The 18,006-nt window shown below is 44.2% G+C and overlaps 1 protein-coding gene across 1 annotated transcript in view; it reads left to right on the forward strand.

The window, feature by feature from the left end:
- The window catches only part of LOC137384912 (semaphorin-3E-like), a 405,916-nt gene that overhangs the window by 204,782 nt on the left and 183,128 nt on the right, over window positions 1–18,006 (forward strand). The window contains exons 3-4 of the mRNA XM_068059620.1: window positions 8,366–8,428; window positions 16,914–17,033. Of these exons, the coding sequence (XP_067915721.1) occupies window positions 8,366–8,428; window positions 16,914–17,033 (183 nt within the window). The remainder of the gene's footprint in view (window positions 1–8,365; window positions 8,429–16,913; window positions 17,034–18,006) is intronic.

The following is an 18,006-nucleotide window of genomic DNA, read 5'->3' on the forward strand; positions in this document are numbered from 1 at the left end:
TTTTTGTCTCCAGTTCAATCTCCTGGAATTTCAGATGCAAATTGCAGTGGCCATCTTGACAGTTTTTTAAAGGTTACTGTAGGATTGTTCCCATTAAAAGTCTAATGTAAGTATCCAACCGAAGAAATTGATATTTTTTATTTGGTATATAGAGTTTTCTTGACACATTGTAGTTCTGAATTTCATGTTTGGTCTGCATTTACTTTAATTCAATCCTTCTCGATCGCATACATGTTGATCATTAGCTCCGCAGGGTAGTTCAGGAAGACGTGTGTGCATAGGATATGAAAAGATGAGTGTAGCTGGAGGTTTTTCTGTAGTCAAGCGTGGAGCCATTTTGTAATTATGAAAAAAGTGATACAACTCTTGCTTCTTCAACTTGCTCTTGGCTGTATCACATTTTTTCCAAGGTATGCAAAAATCTCTCGACTTCCCCATTAGCTCTTGGAAAACGGGGTGGATTTTTTTGATGAGTGAAACCGAGGTAGTTTGTGACTTTACTGAACTCATCACTGTTGAATAGGGGTCCATTGTCACTTCTCACTGTTTAAGGGATTCCAAACAAGGTGAAAATCTGGTCAAGCTTTGGGATGGCTGCTTGCAGTGAAGTTGACATAACTATTTCCATGATTGGGAATCTGCTGTAGTCATCAGTGACAACAAGCAGGTGTTCACCAGTGGGAAAATCTGTGAAATCAACACTAACTTCAATCCGTGGTCCTGGAGGTAGTTTGGACATCTTGAGAGGATCACAAGGATTTGATATTGTGGTTGCTTGACATGGCGAACACTGACTGATTTTATGCTACACCATGTGGTCAATTCCTGGGAAACATACCTTTTCCCTAAGGAGTTGTTTGGTTTTGACAATTCCCTGGTGACCTTCATGTGCTATATCGACAACAGATTCCCTCAATGAATGTAGAATGATAATACAGTTGCTGCGTATCACTGGATCATAATGGTTATAATTGTGAGTTCATTTTGAATATTGCATATATTATTATTGAAGACCTTGTAGTGTGTGAGCAATTTTGTTTGTAGATGCTCTGTCGATCATGTGTTTCCAGTTTCGTGATTCCATAGTTGTCTTACAGAGTTGCAATGCCTCACCTTGTTTTGTTGCTGCTTTGATGTTAGCTAGTTTTACTGACTTTGGCACCACATTTAGGCTTACATAGTTAGGTAGTTATTCAGTAACATTTCCTCACAACTAGTAGGACTGACTGTCGGCAGCGGATGTTGTGAAAGGATAGTCCACTGGCTTGAGCTTGCCTGGCTGATGCGCGACGTGAAACTTGTACTCTTGTAGTTTGAGTATTCAACGTTCTATTCGATATACATGTGGATTGTTGAACAAGATCACTAGTGGTTTATGATCGGTTATTACTTTAAATTTGCTTTCATTTAGGCAAAGATGAAAGTGTAAGATACCCGATGTAATTGAGAGCTCTTCTCTCTCTCTCTCTGTGAATAACATTGCTCTACAGGTGTTAGCAATCTGCTCGCCATCGCAATGATTGGTGGATTACCTGTCTTGTCTTTCTGCATGAGAACTGCATCTAAGCCAATCAAACTCATATCCACAACTAGCTGGGTGGTTTTCTCAGGGTCAAAATAGGCATTTGTGCAATTTGCTGACAAACGTCGTTTGATCGGGTGTACCGCTTGTTTGTGTGATTTAGTCCGCTCCCACTTTTTGGTTTCTTTTGTCAGATTGCGTACGGGGGCAGATAACATAGCAAGGTCAGGAATGAAGCGACTGCAGTGTGTGATGAGTCCTAGCAGACTCTGCACTTCTTGCATGTTTGTAGGATCTTCAGCATTTGCAATGGCTTCAACTCTCCAAGGATTAGCTGGTACTCCTTCACCACTGAACACATGACCGAAGAATTCAATTCTGCTTTCATTGAGCAAGCACTTGTCTTTGTTCAAGGTGTGGTTACACTCCTGAGACATTGAAGATGTGCATGTAGGCCTGTCTCGAGTTCACTATCAGTGTGACCATACATGAGAATGTCATCACTGATGTTCAGCGAGCCTTCAAATCCTTGAAGTGCAGATTGAATCATGTGCTGAAATACCTCAGCTGCTGAGCTGACTCCAAAGTTGAGCCTCTTTTCTCAAAAATATCCGATGTGAGTAGAGAATACAGTAAGATATCTTAATTCTTCTGCAAGCTCAATTTGATGGTAGCCTGCATTGAGGTCAAGTTTAACCAAGATTTTAGCACCATTCACTTTCTCTATAATATCACTGATAGTTGGTGCTAAGTGTCTTTCTCGTTGTATGGCTTGGTTTGGTGATCGCGTCTCAACGCAGATTCTAATCTGGTTCTCGCTCTTGTGTTTCTTGATGACTTGTATGGGTGAGACCCAAGGGGTCGGCTCATCTCCAACTTTCTCAATAACGTCAAGGTCAAGTAGGTGCTGAAGTTCCTCTCTGTCTGTTTCCTGACATGAAATGGTATTCATCGCCCTTGATGCACGACCGGAGACACATTAGTGTTTGCATGCAGCTTGCATGTAACATCTTTCAGCTTGCTGATACCAGTGAAGTGATCAGCAAACAGTATCGAGAATGTTGTTGTGCATAGGAATTGTGTATGTGACTGGAATCATATGCAGATCTGTTGCTGTGTGGTAACTGATAAGTGTGTCACATTCTCCAGGTATGACATAGAATACAGCATTTGTTCTAGTGTCTTTAAATGAGACTGGCATTTCAAACATGTCTAGGATTTTTAGCAGTTTGTCACTATTGTAAGGGAATTTTTTTATATTCCCTCGTTTACAGGGAATGGGGCAATCCTGAAGTTTGTTGAACATTTTGTCTCGCATGACATTGACAGGGTTAAGAAGGTGCAGGGTTACGGGGAGAAGGTGGGGGAATGGAACTGAGTGAAATGCTCTTTCACAGAACCAGTGAAGACACGATGGGCCGAATGGCCTCCTTCTGCACTGAAACAATTCTGTGATTCTGTGACAGATGCTCCTGTGTCTATGAGAGCATCTATATTTGAGCAGCCAATGGTCACTGTCACACATGGCTGTTTGCTGTGTACAAGAGAGAGGACAAAAGTATATTCAGGGTCATCCACCTTTACATTGGCTACATTCTCTTGCCCTTTTGATGTGGTAGGCATATGTGGCCCTTCTGTCAGTATTGGTCTTAGTCGTTGATTTTGCTGATGAGCGACAAACACGAGCAAAATGGTTGGGTTTTCCACATGCTTTACACTGTTTACCAGTACCAGGACACTCGGTCCGGTCTGGGTAAGCACTACCACAGTGGAAACATTCTTTGGACAAGTTGCAACTCTGTTTATGAGATGCTGTTGTTGCTTTGCAGGTGATTTCCTGGCACGTGAGCAATGAACAGTGTTCACAGGAGTTGAACTTGGACTGTGGTAGTTACTGTTAGCAGCTTCAACTTCAGTAGCTCTGGACTCTGAGAGCGATAGTGATCTTGCTAACTCCAACAGCTCTGACAGCTTTCTGTCTTTCTTGATTGCTTTTTGGCCTAGTTGACTAGACAGAGACAACCTTCAATTATTTATGTTTTGATTTCCCATTTGACATGTTCAACATCACTGAAGTCACATTTGGTTGCTAGTTGCCACAATCGCGTGCAATATTGGTCTATTATCTTGTTTGCTTCTTGATTAGTGCATCAGAAGACAATTGTTTTGTTCATGGCATTTTTCATGTGTATGAAGTAGGTTGTTCCTACATTTTTTGGTGAGTCATAATCATTTTACTCAGGCGTAAGTGTCTCAAAGATTTCTTCTAATTCTTCACCTCCATAGTGGAGCAGTAAGGCCTTATTCCTTTTCTCATTTATTGTTGCAAAACCTGCTATTGTGTCTTTGAATATTTAAGGTCTGGAATGCGCCGCCTGAGAACGTAGTGGAGGCAGGTTCAATTGAAGCATTCAAAAGGGAATTAGACAGTTATATGAAAAGGAAGAATGTGCAGGGTTACGGGGAGAAGGCAGGGGAATGGAACTGATTGAATTGGTCTTTCAGAGAGCCAGTGCGGACACGATGGGCCGAATGGCCTATATCTGCACTGTAATGATTCTGTGATTCTGTGAAATCTTGCAGCCACTTTTCCCAATGTGGGAATACAGTTGATGGCTCCAAATGCACATCAATAGGTGATATATTGGGCATAGACAGCACCATATTGATCAGCAATGCAATGATAATGCATGATCAAGGTTCCGGGATCGTGTTCCTTTCAGAGAAAAACTTCTCTGCAATGATCCAAGTGTTTTTTTGATTAGATAGTTAATTTGGAGAGGTCAGCGTGTGTGTGTATACACTGTGCAAGCTTCCTGTTTGTGGCTAGCATAGCCTCAATGTCTTCTCTAAGTCTCCAACTTAAAATGCTTTCTGCAGAAAATAGACAAACACCTTCCAAAAATTTCATACCTGAAAGCAATGGTTCCTATTTTTCACCATCTTTATTGCTATTGTCATTTTCTTGGGACTGAACCGTAATATTCAGTCAGAGTTGGTAAGCCACAGAATTGCTGCATGATATGAAAAACATGGATTCCTTTATTCTTCTACAGACACCCTCTGCTGGTATATGTGTGTATGGTAGCCTTAAGTGGACAAAGACACAATCCAATTTTCAAAATACTACTTTCTATAGTTTGAGATCGTGAGATAAAATGCACTAAAGTGGGAGACAGTGTAAAGAGTCTTAAGAGCCAATTGAAACTCTAACAGGGTGGGAAGGAAACCCCCGCAGAGAGTTCAACATGACGCTGGGCCACTTTAATTCCCTGGCCACATTTCAATAAAGCAGCACTATCCCATGCCCAAAACCGACAGGACTGAAATGAATTTAAGAGAACAGTTCTGGGTGTAAACTTAGTCCTGGTGAATGAGTTTGTATAAAGATGCTGGAGCTGGGGGAAGGCCAGGATTGGAGAGACCCAGCCAGTGTTTGCTTGTCCTCCTGGCCCATGCGGATTTCAGGTAAAGGTAAAGTGTAAATAATCCTCTTGGCCTCTCTGGCTACTCCGATATCTCCCGCCAGCTGGTGCAGTTGGGATTGGCAAGTTAAAATGGGGCATGGCGCCGATGATGTCATGAGGCCACAACCTAGAGTCATAGAGTCATTATGGCACAGAAGAAAGCCATTCGGCCCATTGAGTCCATGACAGCTCTCTGTAGAGCAATCGGGTCAGTCCCACTCCCCCATTCTATCTCCATAGCCCTGCAAGTTTATTTACCTCAAGTGCCCATCCAATTTCCTATTAAAATCATTGATTGTCTCCACTTCCATCACCCTTGTGGGCAATGAGTACCAGGTCATTACCACTTACTGCGTAATAAAAGTTTTTCCCCACATCCTCCTCAACCCCCACCCCACCGCACCTCTTGCCCAAAACCTTAAATCTGTGTCCCCTAGTCCTTGTACCATCAGTTAATGGAAACAGTTTTTCTTTGTCTACCTTATCGAAACCTGTCATAATCTTGTACACCTCTATCAAATCTCCCCTCAATCTCTTTTTTTCCAAGGAGGACAACCCCAACTTCTCCAACTTAACTTTGTAGCTAAAATCCCTCATCCCTGGAACCATTCTGGTAAATCTCTGCACCCTCTCAAGGGCCCTCACATCCTTCCTGAAGTGCGGTGACCAGAATTGGATGTTATAGTTTAATTGTGGCCGAACAAGAGCTTCATAAAGGTTCAGCATAACTTCCCTGCTTTTGTACTCAATACTTCAATATATGTAGCCCAAGATTGCTATCATCCTCACTGTTTGCCACACCTCCAAGTTTTGTATTATCGGCAAATTTTGAGATTTTACTCTGTATTTCAATATCCAAGTCATTTATATACAACAAAAAAAAGCAATGATGCTAGAACTGATACTTGGGGAACACCACTGCCTGCGATCCTCCAGTCTGAAAAACAACTCGCCAATTTTTTATCCAAGCTGACGCTGACCCTCCTATTCCATGAGCCTCAATTTTCATAAGCAGCCTTTAATGTGAAACTTTGTCAAAGACTTTCTTAAAATCAATATAGAAAAAGTCCATTGCATTCCCTTCATCAACCTTCTCTGTTACTTCATCAAAAAATTCAATTAGTCAAACATAATCTGCCTTTTACAAATCCATGCTGGCTCTCCTTAATTAACTCAAACCTCTCCAAATGCCTGTTGATTTTTTCCCAGGTTATTATTTCTAAAATTATACCCACTACTGATGTTAAACTGACTGGCCTGTAGTTACTAGGAATGTCCTTACACCTTTTCTTGAATAAAGGTGCCACATCTGACTCGCTTTATTCCTCTGACAACTTCCTTGTATCTAGGGAAGGTTGGAAGATTATGATAAGCCCTTCCACTATCTGTACTCTCATTTCCCTTAGCAATCTGGGATACAAACCATCCGGACCAGGCGACTTATCCGCTCAAAGCATAGCCAGCCTTCCTAGTACATCTTTCCTTTCAATTTTCACCCCATCCATTATTTCTGCCATCTCTGCTTCTACCAATGCTTTTTCAGCATCCTCTTCCTTAGTAAACACCAATACAAAGTATTCATGAAGTATTCCAGCCTTGCCCTGTGCCTCTGAGCATATATCACCCTCTTTTCCCTAATAGGCCCCAGCCTGCCTCTTATTACCCGGTTACTATTTACATGCATGGGATACGGGGAAAGTTGGCTGTCTGGATACAGAATTGGCTGGCCCATAGAAGGCAGAGGGTGGTAGTAGATGGAAAGTATTCAGCCTGGAGCTCGGTGACCAGTGGTGTTCCGCAGGGATCTGTTCTGGGACCTCTGCTCTTTGTGATTTTTATAAATGACTTGGATGAGGAAGTGGAAGGCTGGGTTAGCAAGTTTGCCGATGACACGAAGGTTGCTGGAGTTGTGGATAGTGTGGAAGGCTGTTGTAGGTTGCAACGGGACATTGACAGGATGCAGAGCTGGGCTGAGAAGTGGCAGATGGAGTTCAACCTGGAAAAGTGTGAAGTGATTCATTTTGGAAGGTCAAATTTGAATGCAGAATACAGGCTTAAAGACAAGATTCTTGGTAGTGTGGAGGAACAGAGGGATCTTGGGGTCCACGTCCATAGATCCCTCAAAGTTGACACCCAAGTTGATAGGGTTGTTAAGAAAGCGTATGGTCTGTTGGCTTTCATTAACAGGGGGATTGAGTTTAAGAGCTGCGAGGTTATGCTGCAGCTCTATAAGGCCCTGGTTCGACCACACTTGGAATATTGTGTTCAGTTCTGGTCGCCTCATTATAGGAAGGATGTGGAAGCTTTAGAGAGGGTGCAGAGGAGATTTACCAGGATGCTGCCTGGACTGGAGGGCATGTCTTATGAAGAAAGGTTGAGGGAGCTAGGGCTTTTCTCATTGGAGCGAAGAAGGATGAGAGGTGACTTGATAGAGGGGTACAAGATGATGAAAGGCATAGATAGAGTGGATAGCCAGAGACTGTTTCCCAGGGTGGAAAGGGCTCTCACCAGGGGGCATAATTTTAAGGTGATTGGAGGAAGGTTTCGGGGAGATGTCAGAGGTAGGTTCTTTACACAGAGAGTGGTGGGTGCGTGGAATGCACTGCCAGCGGTGGTAGTAGAAGCAGATACATTAGGGACATTTAAGCGACTCTTGGATAGGTACATGGATGATAGTAGAATGAAGGGTATGTAGGTAGTTTGATCCTAGAGTAGGTTAAAGGTTCGGCACAACATTGTGGGCCGAAGGGCCTGTACTGTGCTGTACTGTTCTATGTTCTATGCCAGTAGAAGATTTTTGTTTTCCCTTTTATGTTAACTGCCATTCTATTCTCATATTCTCTCTTTGTTAGTCATATTTTCCTCTTCATTTCCCTTCTCAGCTTATTGTATTTGGCTTGATTCTCGTTTGAAGAATTTACCTGACATGAATCATACACCCTCTTTTTTGGATTCTATGTTAAATAATCTCCTGCCTACCTGGAGGGTGCAGCCGTGCCATCTCCAATATGAGGTCATTAAGATGGGAACATGTGAGGAGCACAACTTGTTCCTCAGCCGCCATCTTAATCTCCCCACGCCCCCCAAAACACCTGCACCATTACCGCTTAGTGTCCATGCTTATAATCAACCCTTTCATTTTAACACAATAAGGAGAAGAAATTCATGGGCAGCTACATTTGCAGCTTTGCATGAAAAGGATGGGAAAATTCTAAAAATGTATGAAAGGTTAAGTTGTTCCTTTACTTATGAGCTGGACCTGTTCAGCCACTTGGATCACGGAGCTGGGTGCAGATCAGCTTTTCCCAGCTTTCTCTGTCCCCAGAGATAATTGTGTGTATTTTTAATCACAGTAGTTCTCTTTCTCTTATTTCAGGTTTACTGGCCGGGCACAACAAGTCAAACTGAAGGATGTAGAATGAAAGGCAGAGACGCAGTGGTATGTTCTCATAATCTGAGTAACTATACAAGAAGCTTCTTTCCTATAAAGCAAATAAATATTAAAACAGGCAAAATTTAAACAATTTGATAAATGAGGCATGGCTATTATCTCCAAAAATATGGAAAAGTGTGGCAACATTTAAAGGCAGTTAAACGAGTAAGGATGCAAATTGTCAAAATCTTAATTTTAAAGCTCATTGTTGTCATGAGAAACTATATTTTACTTGTGGGGAAGTGAAGAATGAGATTAGTTGCAATGCAATGAAACATTTCACTCCAGTTTTCACTCTGTGTTTACAAACAATTTTTCATGAAGCTCGACTCCTTTAACTTTATGTTGAGATATCAGGGCTGTGGGGAGAGCACGCAGGACAGTAAGATTAGGTTTAGATTGAGTTAGCAACACGAACTGACACTACCATGCAGTAATTAAACAGATTTTCCGAAATGAAGTTGATACATAATTCTGAGAAATGAATGATGTTAAAAAGCAACCAATGGTTGAAATGGTTTGCAGGAGTTACTTAAAATTTTTACATTCTTTACACACAAATCTTCCTGGACCGAGTCTCTTGGGGTAGAAGAACCTCTCAGTGCACGGTATGTTTGGACAGATATGTTTTGCTTTATTATCAAATTCAAAAATCTGCAGTGAGAAAATATGTGTCATTTTGGGCCAAAAATGTTTAATATCAGAAAATATTGGTGAAAGTGGACTGGATCCAGCTACTTGAAAGAAAATCAGTGGCAAACCAGCGGGAGGCATTCAAAAGCATGATTCTACAGGTACAGCGAAGGCATGTCCCCACAAAGACAAAGGGTGGTACTGCCAAATCTGGAGCTCCCTGGTTATCGAGAAGCTGACAGTATAAGTTAAAGCTGAAAAAGAAGGTTTATGACGATCACAAAAATCATAATACTTTAGAAAGCCGAGAGGGTAGGCGGTGGCGTAGTGGTGTTATCACTGGACTAGTAACCCAGAGACTCTGGGGACGTGGGTTCAAATCCCACCACAGCAGAAGGTGGAATTTGAATTTAATTAATAAATCTGGAATTAAAACCATTGTCGATTGTTGTAAAAACCCATCTGGTTCACTAATGTCCTTTAGGGAAGGAAATCTGCTGTCCTTACCTGGTCTGGCCTACATGTGACTCCAGACCCACAGCAATGTGGTTAACTCGTACATGTCCTCTGAAATGGCCTAGCAAACCACTCAGTTGTACCTAACCGCTACAAAGCCAATAAAAAGGAATGAAACCGGACGGACCACCCGGCATCGACCTAGGCACCGGAAACGACAACAGCAAACCCAGCCCTGTCGACCCTGCAACGTCCTCCTTACTAACATCTGGGGGCTTGTGCCAAAGTTGGGAGAGCTGTCCCACAGACTAGTCAAGCAACAGCCTGACATAGTAATACACACTGAAACATACCTTACAGACAATGTCCCAGACACTGCCACCACCATCCCCGGGTATGTCCTGTCCCATCGGCAGGATAGACTCACCAGAGGTGGTGGCACAGTGGTATACAGTAGGGAGGGAGTTGCCCTGGGAGTCCTCAACATTGACTCTGGACCCCATGAAGTCTCATGGCATCAGGTCAAACATGGGCAAGGTAACCTCCTACTGATTACCACCTACCGCCCTCCCTCAGCTGATGACTCAGTACTCCACCATGTTGAACACCACTTGGAGGAAGCACTGAGGGTGGCAAGGGCACAAAATGTACTCTCGGTGGGGGACTTCAATGTCCATCACCAAGAGTGGCTTGGTAGCACCACTACTGACCGAGCTGGCCGAGTCCGAAAGGACATAGCTGCTAGATTGGGTCAGCGACAGGTGGTGGGGGAACCAACACGAGGGAAAAACACACTTGACCTCGTCCTCACCAATCTGCCTGCTGCAGATGCTTCTGTCCATGATAGTATTGGTAGGAGTGACCACCGCACAGTCCTTGTGAAGACGAAGTCCCGCCTTCACATTGAGGATACCGTCCGCCGTGTTGTGTGGCACTACCATCATGCTAAATGGGATAAATTTCAAACAGATCCAGCAATGCAAAAAACTGGGCATCCATGAGGCGCTGTGGGCCATCAGCAGCAGCAGAATTGTACTCAACCACAATCTGTAACCTCATGGCCCAGCATATCCCCCACTCTACCATTACCATCAAGATAGGAGACCAACCCTGGTTCAATGAAGAGTGCAGGAGGGCATGCCAGGAGCAGCACCACGCATACCTCAAAATGAGGTGTCAACCTGGTGAAGCTACAACACAGGACTATCTGCATGCCAAACTGCGTAAGCAGCATGCGATAAACAGAGCTAAACGATCCCATAACCAACGGATCAGATCAAAGCTGTGCAGTCCTGCCACAACCAGCCATGAATGGTGGTAGACAATTAAACAACTAACTGGATGAGGTGGCTCCACAAATATCCCCATCCTCAATGATGGGGGAGCCCAGTACATCAGTGCGAAAGATAAGGCAGAAGCATTTGCAACAATCTTCAGCCAGAAGTGCCGAGTTGATGATCCATCTTAGCCTCCTCCTGAAATCCCCAGCATCAGAGATGCCAGCCTTCAGCCAATTTGATTCACTCCACGTGATATCAAGAAATGACTGAAGGCACTGGATACTGCAAAAGCGGTGGGCTCTGACAATATTCCGGCAATAGTACTGAAGACCTGTGCTCCAGAACTTGCCACGCCCCGAGCCAAGCTGTTCCAGTACAGCTACAACACTGGCATCTACCCTGCAATGTGGAAAATTGCCCAGGTATGTCCTGTACACAAAAAGCAGGACAAGTCCAACCCGGCCAACTACCGCCCCATCAGCCTACTCTCAATCATCAGTAAAGTGATAGAAGGTGTCATCAACAGTGCCATCAAGCGGCACTTGCTTAGCAATAACCTGCTCAGTGACGCTCAGTTTGGGTTCCGCCAGGTCCACTCAGCTCCTGATCTCATTACAGCCTTGGTTCAAACATGGACAAAAGAGCTGAATTCAAGAGGTGAGGTGAGAGTGACTGCCCTTGACATCAAGGTAGCATTTGACCGAGTATGGCATCAAGGAGCCCGAGCAAAACTGAGGTCAATGGGAATCAGGGGGAAAACCCTCCGCTGGCTGGAGTCATACCGAGCGCAAAGGAAGATGGTTGTGGTTGTTGGAGGTCAATCATCTGAGCTCCAGGACATCACTGCAGGAGGTCCTCAGGATAATGTCCTTGGCCCAACCATCTTCAGCTGCTTCATCAATAACCTTCCTTCAATCATAAGGTCAGAAGAGGGGATGTTCGCTGATGATTGCACAATGTTCAGCACCATTCGCAACTCCTCAAATACTGAAGCAGTCCGTGTAGAAATGCAGCAAGACTTGGACAATATCCAGGCTTGGGCTGATAAGTGGAAAGTAACATTCGCGCCACACAAGTGCCAGACAATGACCATCTCCAACAAGAGAGAATCTAACCAACTCCCCTTGACATTCAACGGCATTATCATCGCTGAATCCCCCACTATCAACATCCTAGGGGTTACCATTGACCAGAAACTGAACTGGAGTCGCCATATAAATACCGTGGCTACAAGAGCAGGTCAGAGGCTAGGAATCCTGAGGCGAGTAACTCACCTCCTGACTCCCCAAAGCCTGTCCACCATCTACAAGGCACAAGTCAGGAGTGTGTTGGAATACTCTCCACTTGCCTGGATGGGTGCAGCTCCAACAACACTCAAGAAGCTCGGCACCATCCAGGACAAAGCAGCCCGCTTGATTGGTACCCCATCTACAAACATTCACTCCCTACACCACCGACGCACAGTGGCAGCAGTGTGTACCATCTACAAGATGCACTGCAGCAATGCATCAAGGCTCCTTGGACAGCACCTTCCAAACCCGCGACCTCTACCATCTAGAAGGACAAGGGCAGCAAATACATGGGAACACCATCACCTGCAAGCTCCCCTCCAAGTCACACACCATCCTGATTTGGAACTATATCGCCGTTCCTTCACTGTCGCTGGGTCAAAATCCTAGAACTCCCTTCCTAACAGCACTGTGGGTTTAGCTACCCCACATGGACTGCAGCGGTTCAAGAAGGCAGCTCATCACCACCTTCTCAAGGGCAATTAGGGATGGGCAATAAATGCTGGCCTGGCCAGCGTCGCCCACATCCCATGAATGAATAAACAAAAAGGAGTATAGAAAGTGCAGAGATGAAGTAAAAAAGGAAATTAGAAAAGTCAAGAGAGGACATGAAACATTGTTGGCAGGTAAAATCAAGGAAAACTCAAAACTGTTTTATCAGTATATTAAGAGCAAGAGAATAACTAAGGAAAGGGTAGGGCCTATCAGAGATGTACAAGGGAACTTATGCATGGATGCAGAAGATGTGTCAGGGTTCTTAATGATTTTGTTTGTTTCTGTCTTCACAAAGGAGAGGGTTGATACAGACATTATAGTTAAAGAGGAGGAGTGTGAAATATTAGATATGATCAGCATAATGAAAGAGGAAGTACTAGAGGGTCTGACATCCTTGAAAGCGGATAAATTGCCAGGGCTGGATGGATTGTATCCCAGGCTGTTAAAGGAAGCCAGGGAGGAAATAGTGGATTCTCTGAGGATCATCTTCAAATCTTCACTAGATACAGGCGAGGTACCAGACGATTGGATGTCTGTGAAATGTACCATTCTTTAAAAAGGTTGCGAGGAATAGACCAAATAATTATAGGCCGGTCAGTCTGACCTCGGTGGTAAATTTTCGAATCAATTCTGAGGGACAGGATAAACTGCCACTTAGAAAGGCATGGATTAATCAGGGATAGTCAGCATGGATTTGTTAAGGGAAGGTCATGTCTTACTAACTTGATTGAGTTTTTTGTGGACGTCAGAAATGCTCCATCCATCAATATTGGCGACAACGCTCTGGAAGTGGTTCAAGAGTTCACCTACCCTAGGCTCAACTATCACCAGTAACCTGTCTCTAGATGCAGAAATCAACAAGCGCATGGGAAAGGCTTCCACTGTTATGTCCAGACTGGCCAAGAGAGTGTGGGAAAATGGCGCAATGACACGGAACACAAAAGTCCGAGTGTATCAAGCCTGTGTCCTCAGTACCTTGCTCTATGGCAGCGAGGCCTGGACAACGTATGTCAGCCAAGAGCGACGTCTCAATTCATTCCATCTTCGCTGCCTCCGGAGAATACTTGGCATCAGGTGGCAGGACCGTATCTCCAACACAGAAGTCTTCGAGGCGGTCAACATCCCCAGCTTATACACACTACTGAGTCAGCGGCGCTTGAGATGGCTTGGCCATGTGAGCCGCATGGAAGATGGCAGGATCCCCAAAGACACATTGTACAGCGAGCTCGCCACTGGTATCAGACCCACCGGCCGTCCACGTCTCCGCTTTAAAGACGTCTGCAAACGCGACATGAAGTCCTGTGACATTGATCACAAGTCGTGGGAGTCAGTTGCCAGCGTTCGCCAGAACTGGCAGGCAGCCATAAAGGCGGGGCAAAAGTGTGGCGAGTCGAAGAGACTTAGTAGTTGGCAGGAAAAAAGACAGAGGTGCAAGGGGAGAGCCAACTGTGTAACAGCCCCGACAAACAAATTTTTATGCAGCACCTGTGGAAGAGCCTGTCACTCTAGAATTGGCCTTTATAGCCACTCCAGGCGCTGCTCCACACACCACTGACCACCTCCAGGCGCTTACCCATTGTCTCTCGAGATAAGGAGGCCAAAGAAAGAAACATGGCAGACTGGTACAAAAGGTGAAATCACACAGGTTCAGAGGTGAGCTGGCAAGATGGATACAGAACTGGCTCTGTCATAGAAGACAGAGGGTAGCAGTGGAAGGGTGCTTTTCTGAAAGGAGGGCTGTGACTAGTGGTGTTCCGCAGGGATCAGTGCTGGGACCTTTGCTGTTTGTGGTATATTTAAATGATTTGGAGGAAAATGTAGCTGGTCCAATTAGTAAGTTTGCGGACGACACAAAGGTTGGTGGAGTTGCGGACAGTGATGAGAATTGTCAGAGGATACAGCAGGATATAGATCGGTTGGAGACTTGGGCGGAGAAATGGCAGATGGAGTTTAATCTGGACAAATGTGAGGTCATGCATTTTGGAAGGTCTAATGCAGGTGGGAAGTATACAGTAAATGGCAGCAACCTTAGGAGTATTGACAGGCAGAGAGATCTGGGCGTATAGGTCCACAGGTCACTGAAAGTAGCAACGCAGGTGGATAAGGTAGTCATGAAGGCATACGGCATGCTTGCCTTCATCGGTCGGGGCATAGAGTATAAAAATTGGCAAATCATGCTGCAGCTGTACAGAACTTTAGTCAGGCCACACTTAGAATATTGCGTGCAATTCTGGTCGCCATACTACCAGAAGGACGTGGAGGCTTTGGAGAGGGTACAGAAGAGGTTTACCAGGATGTTGCCTGGTCTGGAGGGCATTAGCTATGAGGAGAGGTTGGAGAAACTCGGATTGTTTTCACTGGAACGACGGAGGTGGAGGGGTGACATGATAGAGGTTGACAAAGTTATGAGCGGCATGGACAGAGTGGATAATCAGAAGCTTTTTCCCAGTGTGGAAGAGTCAGTTTTTAGGGGACATAGGTTTAAGGTGCGAGGGCCAAAGTTTAGAGGGGATGTGAGAGGCAAGTTCTCTACACAGAGGGTGGTGAGTGCCTGGAACTTGCTGCCGGGGGAGGTGGTGGTAGCAGGTACGATAGCAACGTTTAAGAGGCATCTTGACAAATACATGAATAGGATGGGAATAGAGGGATACGGTCCCCGGAAGTGCAGAAGGTTTTAGTTTAGGCAGGCATCAAGATCGGCGCAGGCTTGGAGGGCCGAATGGCCTGTTCCTGTGCTGTACTGTTCGTTGTTCTTTGTTCAAGGAGGATTGATGAGGGTAGTGCAGTGGATGTTGTCTACATGGATTTTAGTAAGGCATTTGACAAGGTCCCACATGGCAGACTGGTCAGAGTCTGTAAAATGAAAGCCCATGGGATACAGGGGAATGTGGCAAAATTGGCTCAGTGACAGGAACCAAAGGGTCGTAGTCGATGGATGTTTTTGCGAATGCTAATTGTTTTCCAGTGGCGTTCCACAGGGCTCCGTGTTGGGTCTCTTGCTGTTTGTGGTATATTTTAATGATTTGGACTTAAATGTGGGAGGCATGATTGGGAAATTTGCTGATGGCACAAAAATTGACCGTTTAGTTGATAGTCAAGAGGATAGCTATAGATTCCAGATTGATATCAATGGTTTGGTTGAGTGGGCGGAAAAGTGGTAAATGGAATTCAATCCGGAAAAGTGTGAGGTAATGCATTTGGGGAGGGCAGACAAAGCGAGGGAATACACAATAAACGGGAGGATATTGAGAGGGGTAGAAGAAGTGAGAGACCTTGGAGTGCATGTCCACAGGACCTTAAGGTGGCAGGACAGGTAGATAGAGTGGTGAAGAAGGCATATGGAATGCTTTCCTTTATTGGCCGAGATATAGAATACAAAAGCAGAGATGTAATGCTGGAACTGTATAAAACACTGGTTACCACATTACGAGAAGGACATCGTTGCTCTGGAGAGAGTACAGAGGAGATTTACAAGAATGTTGCCAGGTCTTGAAAGTTGCAGCTATTGGGAAAGATTGGATCAGCTAGGGTTATTTTCCTTAGAACAGAGGAGGCTGAGGGATGACTTAATTGAGGTGTACAAAATTATGAGGGGTTTAGATAGAGTAGACAGGAAGGACCTGTTTCCTCTGGCGGAGAGGTCAATTACCAGGGGGCACAGATTTAAGGTGACTGGTAGAAGGATTAGAGGGAACATGAGGAAAAACATTTTCACCCAGAGGGTGGTGGGTGTCTGGAATTCACTGCCCGGAACAGTGGTGGAGGCAGAAACCCTCAATTATTTTAAAAGGTACCTGGACATGCCCCTGAAATGATGTAACCAGCAAGCTTATGGACCAGGTGCTGGAAGGTGGAATTAGATTGGGCAGCTAGTTTTTACGGCTGGCATGGACACGATGGCCTCCTTCTGTGCCGTAACATTTCTCTGGTTCTATAGTTCTAAATCGGAGCAGGTCACAAGAACACAGCTTTCTGTGTTCTGTGAGTTACGCACTTGCTTATGGAGAGAAGAAGAGTGGCAAAGCTTTCATAATCTTACTTTTTTTGGCTTAAAGATGAATACTTCTGTTTTAGAATTTTATTGGATTTAACCCAAGCTTTTGATTCCTCTTTCAGCCCTAAAGTATCAGGTTAAAGAGACTAAATTTTAAAGCCAGAAGTACCTGCTAGAAATTGTTCAAATAGTATAAAATAGTGAACATATTCTTTTGATCACTTTCCATTTTAATTAGTAAAGATTGTATTTAATTGTTATAAATCTCAAAGTTCAGAGCTACTTTTGCTCAGTGTGTGGAAAGTATCTTTCCATTGTTTACATCACTCTTTCCTTTTCTGCAGTCGGAATGTGCAAATTTTATCCGTGTTCTTCATTCATACAATCGGTCTCACCTATTGGCCTGTGGAACAGGGGCCTTCGATCCAGGCTGTGCCTTTATCAGAGTGGGTCGCTGTGCAGAGGTAAGCAAAATTCACAGGGGTGCAAAACTGTAGTATATATAACACTGTCCTACATATACTGTACTGTATATAATACTTTAGTATATGTAACATTGTGCTGTATATAATGCAGTATATATAATACTCTACTGTATATAATACTTTAGTGTATATAACACTGTACTCGATGTAATACTGTACTATATATAATACTGCACTATACATTAAGTACAATATATAATGTACTATATATAACACTGTAGTATATATATATCACTGTAGTATATATAACACACAGTATATATAATATACACTATACATAAAAACACTAGAATATATATAATACTGCACTATATATAATACTGTACTATATATAATACTGCAGTACATAGACTGTTCCATATATAAACATACTTTATATACTGCAGTCTATATAATACTGTACTATATATTCTTCTTTTTCTTTTTTTCTTCTTTTGGGCCTCCTTATCTCGAGAGACAATGGATACGCGCCTGGAGGTGGTCAGTGGTTTGTGAAGCAGCGCCTGGAGTGGCTATAAAAGCCAATTCTGGAGTAACAGGCTCTTCCACAGGTGCTGCAGAGAAATTTGTTTGTTGGGGCTGTTGCACAGTTGGCTCTCCCCTTGCGCCTCTGTCTTTTTTCCTGCCAACTACTAAGTCTCTTCGACTCGCCACAATTTAGCCCTGTCTTTATGGCTGCCCGCCAGCTCTGGCGAATGCTGGCAACTGACTCCCACGACTTGTGATCAATGTCACACGATTTCATGTCGCGTTTGCAGACGTCTTTATAACGGAGACATGGACGGCCGGTGGGTCTGATACCAGTGGCGAGCTCGCTGTACAATGTGTCTTTGGGGATCCTGCCATCTTCCATGCGGCTCACATGGCCAAGCCATCTCAAGCGCCGCTGACTCAGTAGTGTGTATAAGCTGGGGATGTTGGCCGCTTCAAGGACTTCTGTGTTGGAGATATA

The sequence above is a fragment of the Heterodontus francisci genome, chromosome 27 (assembly GCF_036365525.1).
Source record: "Heterodontus francisci isolate sHetFra1 chromosome 27, sHetFra1.hap1, whole genome shotgun sequence".
Taxonomy (NCBI): Eukaryota; Metazoa; Chordata; class Chondrichthyes; order Heterodontiformes; family Heterodontidae; genus Heterodontus; species Heterodontus francisci.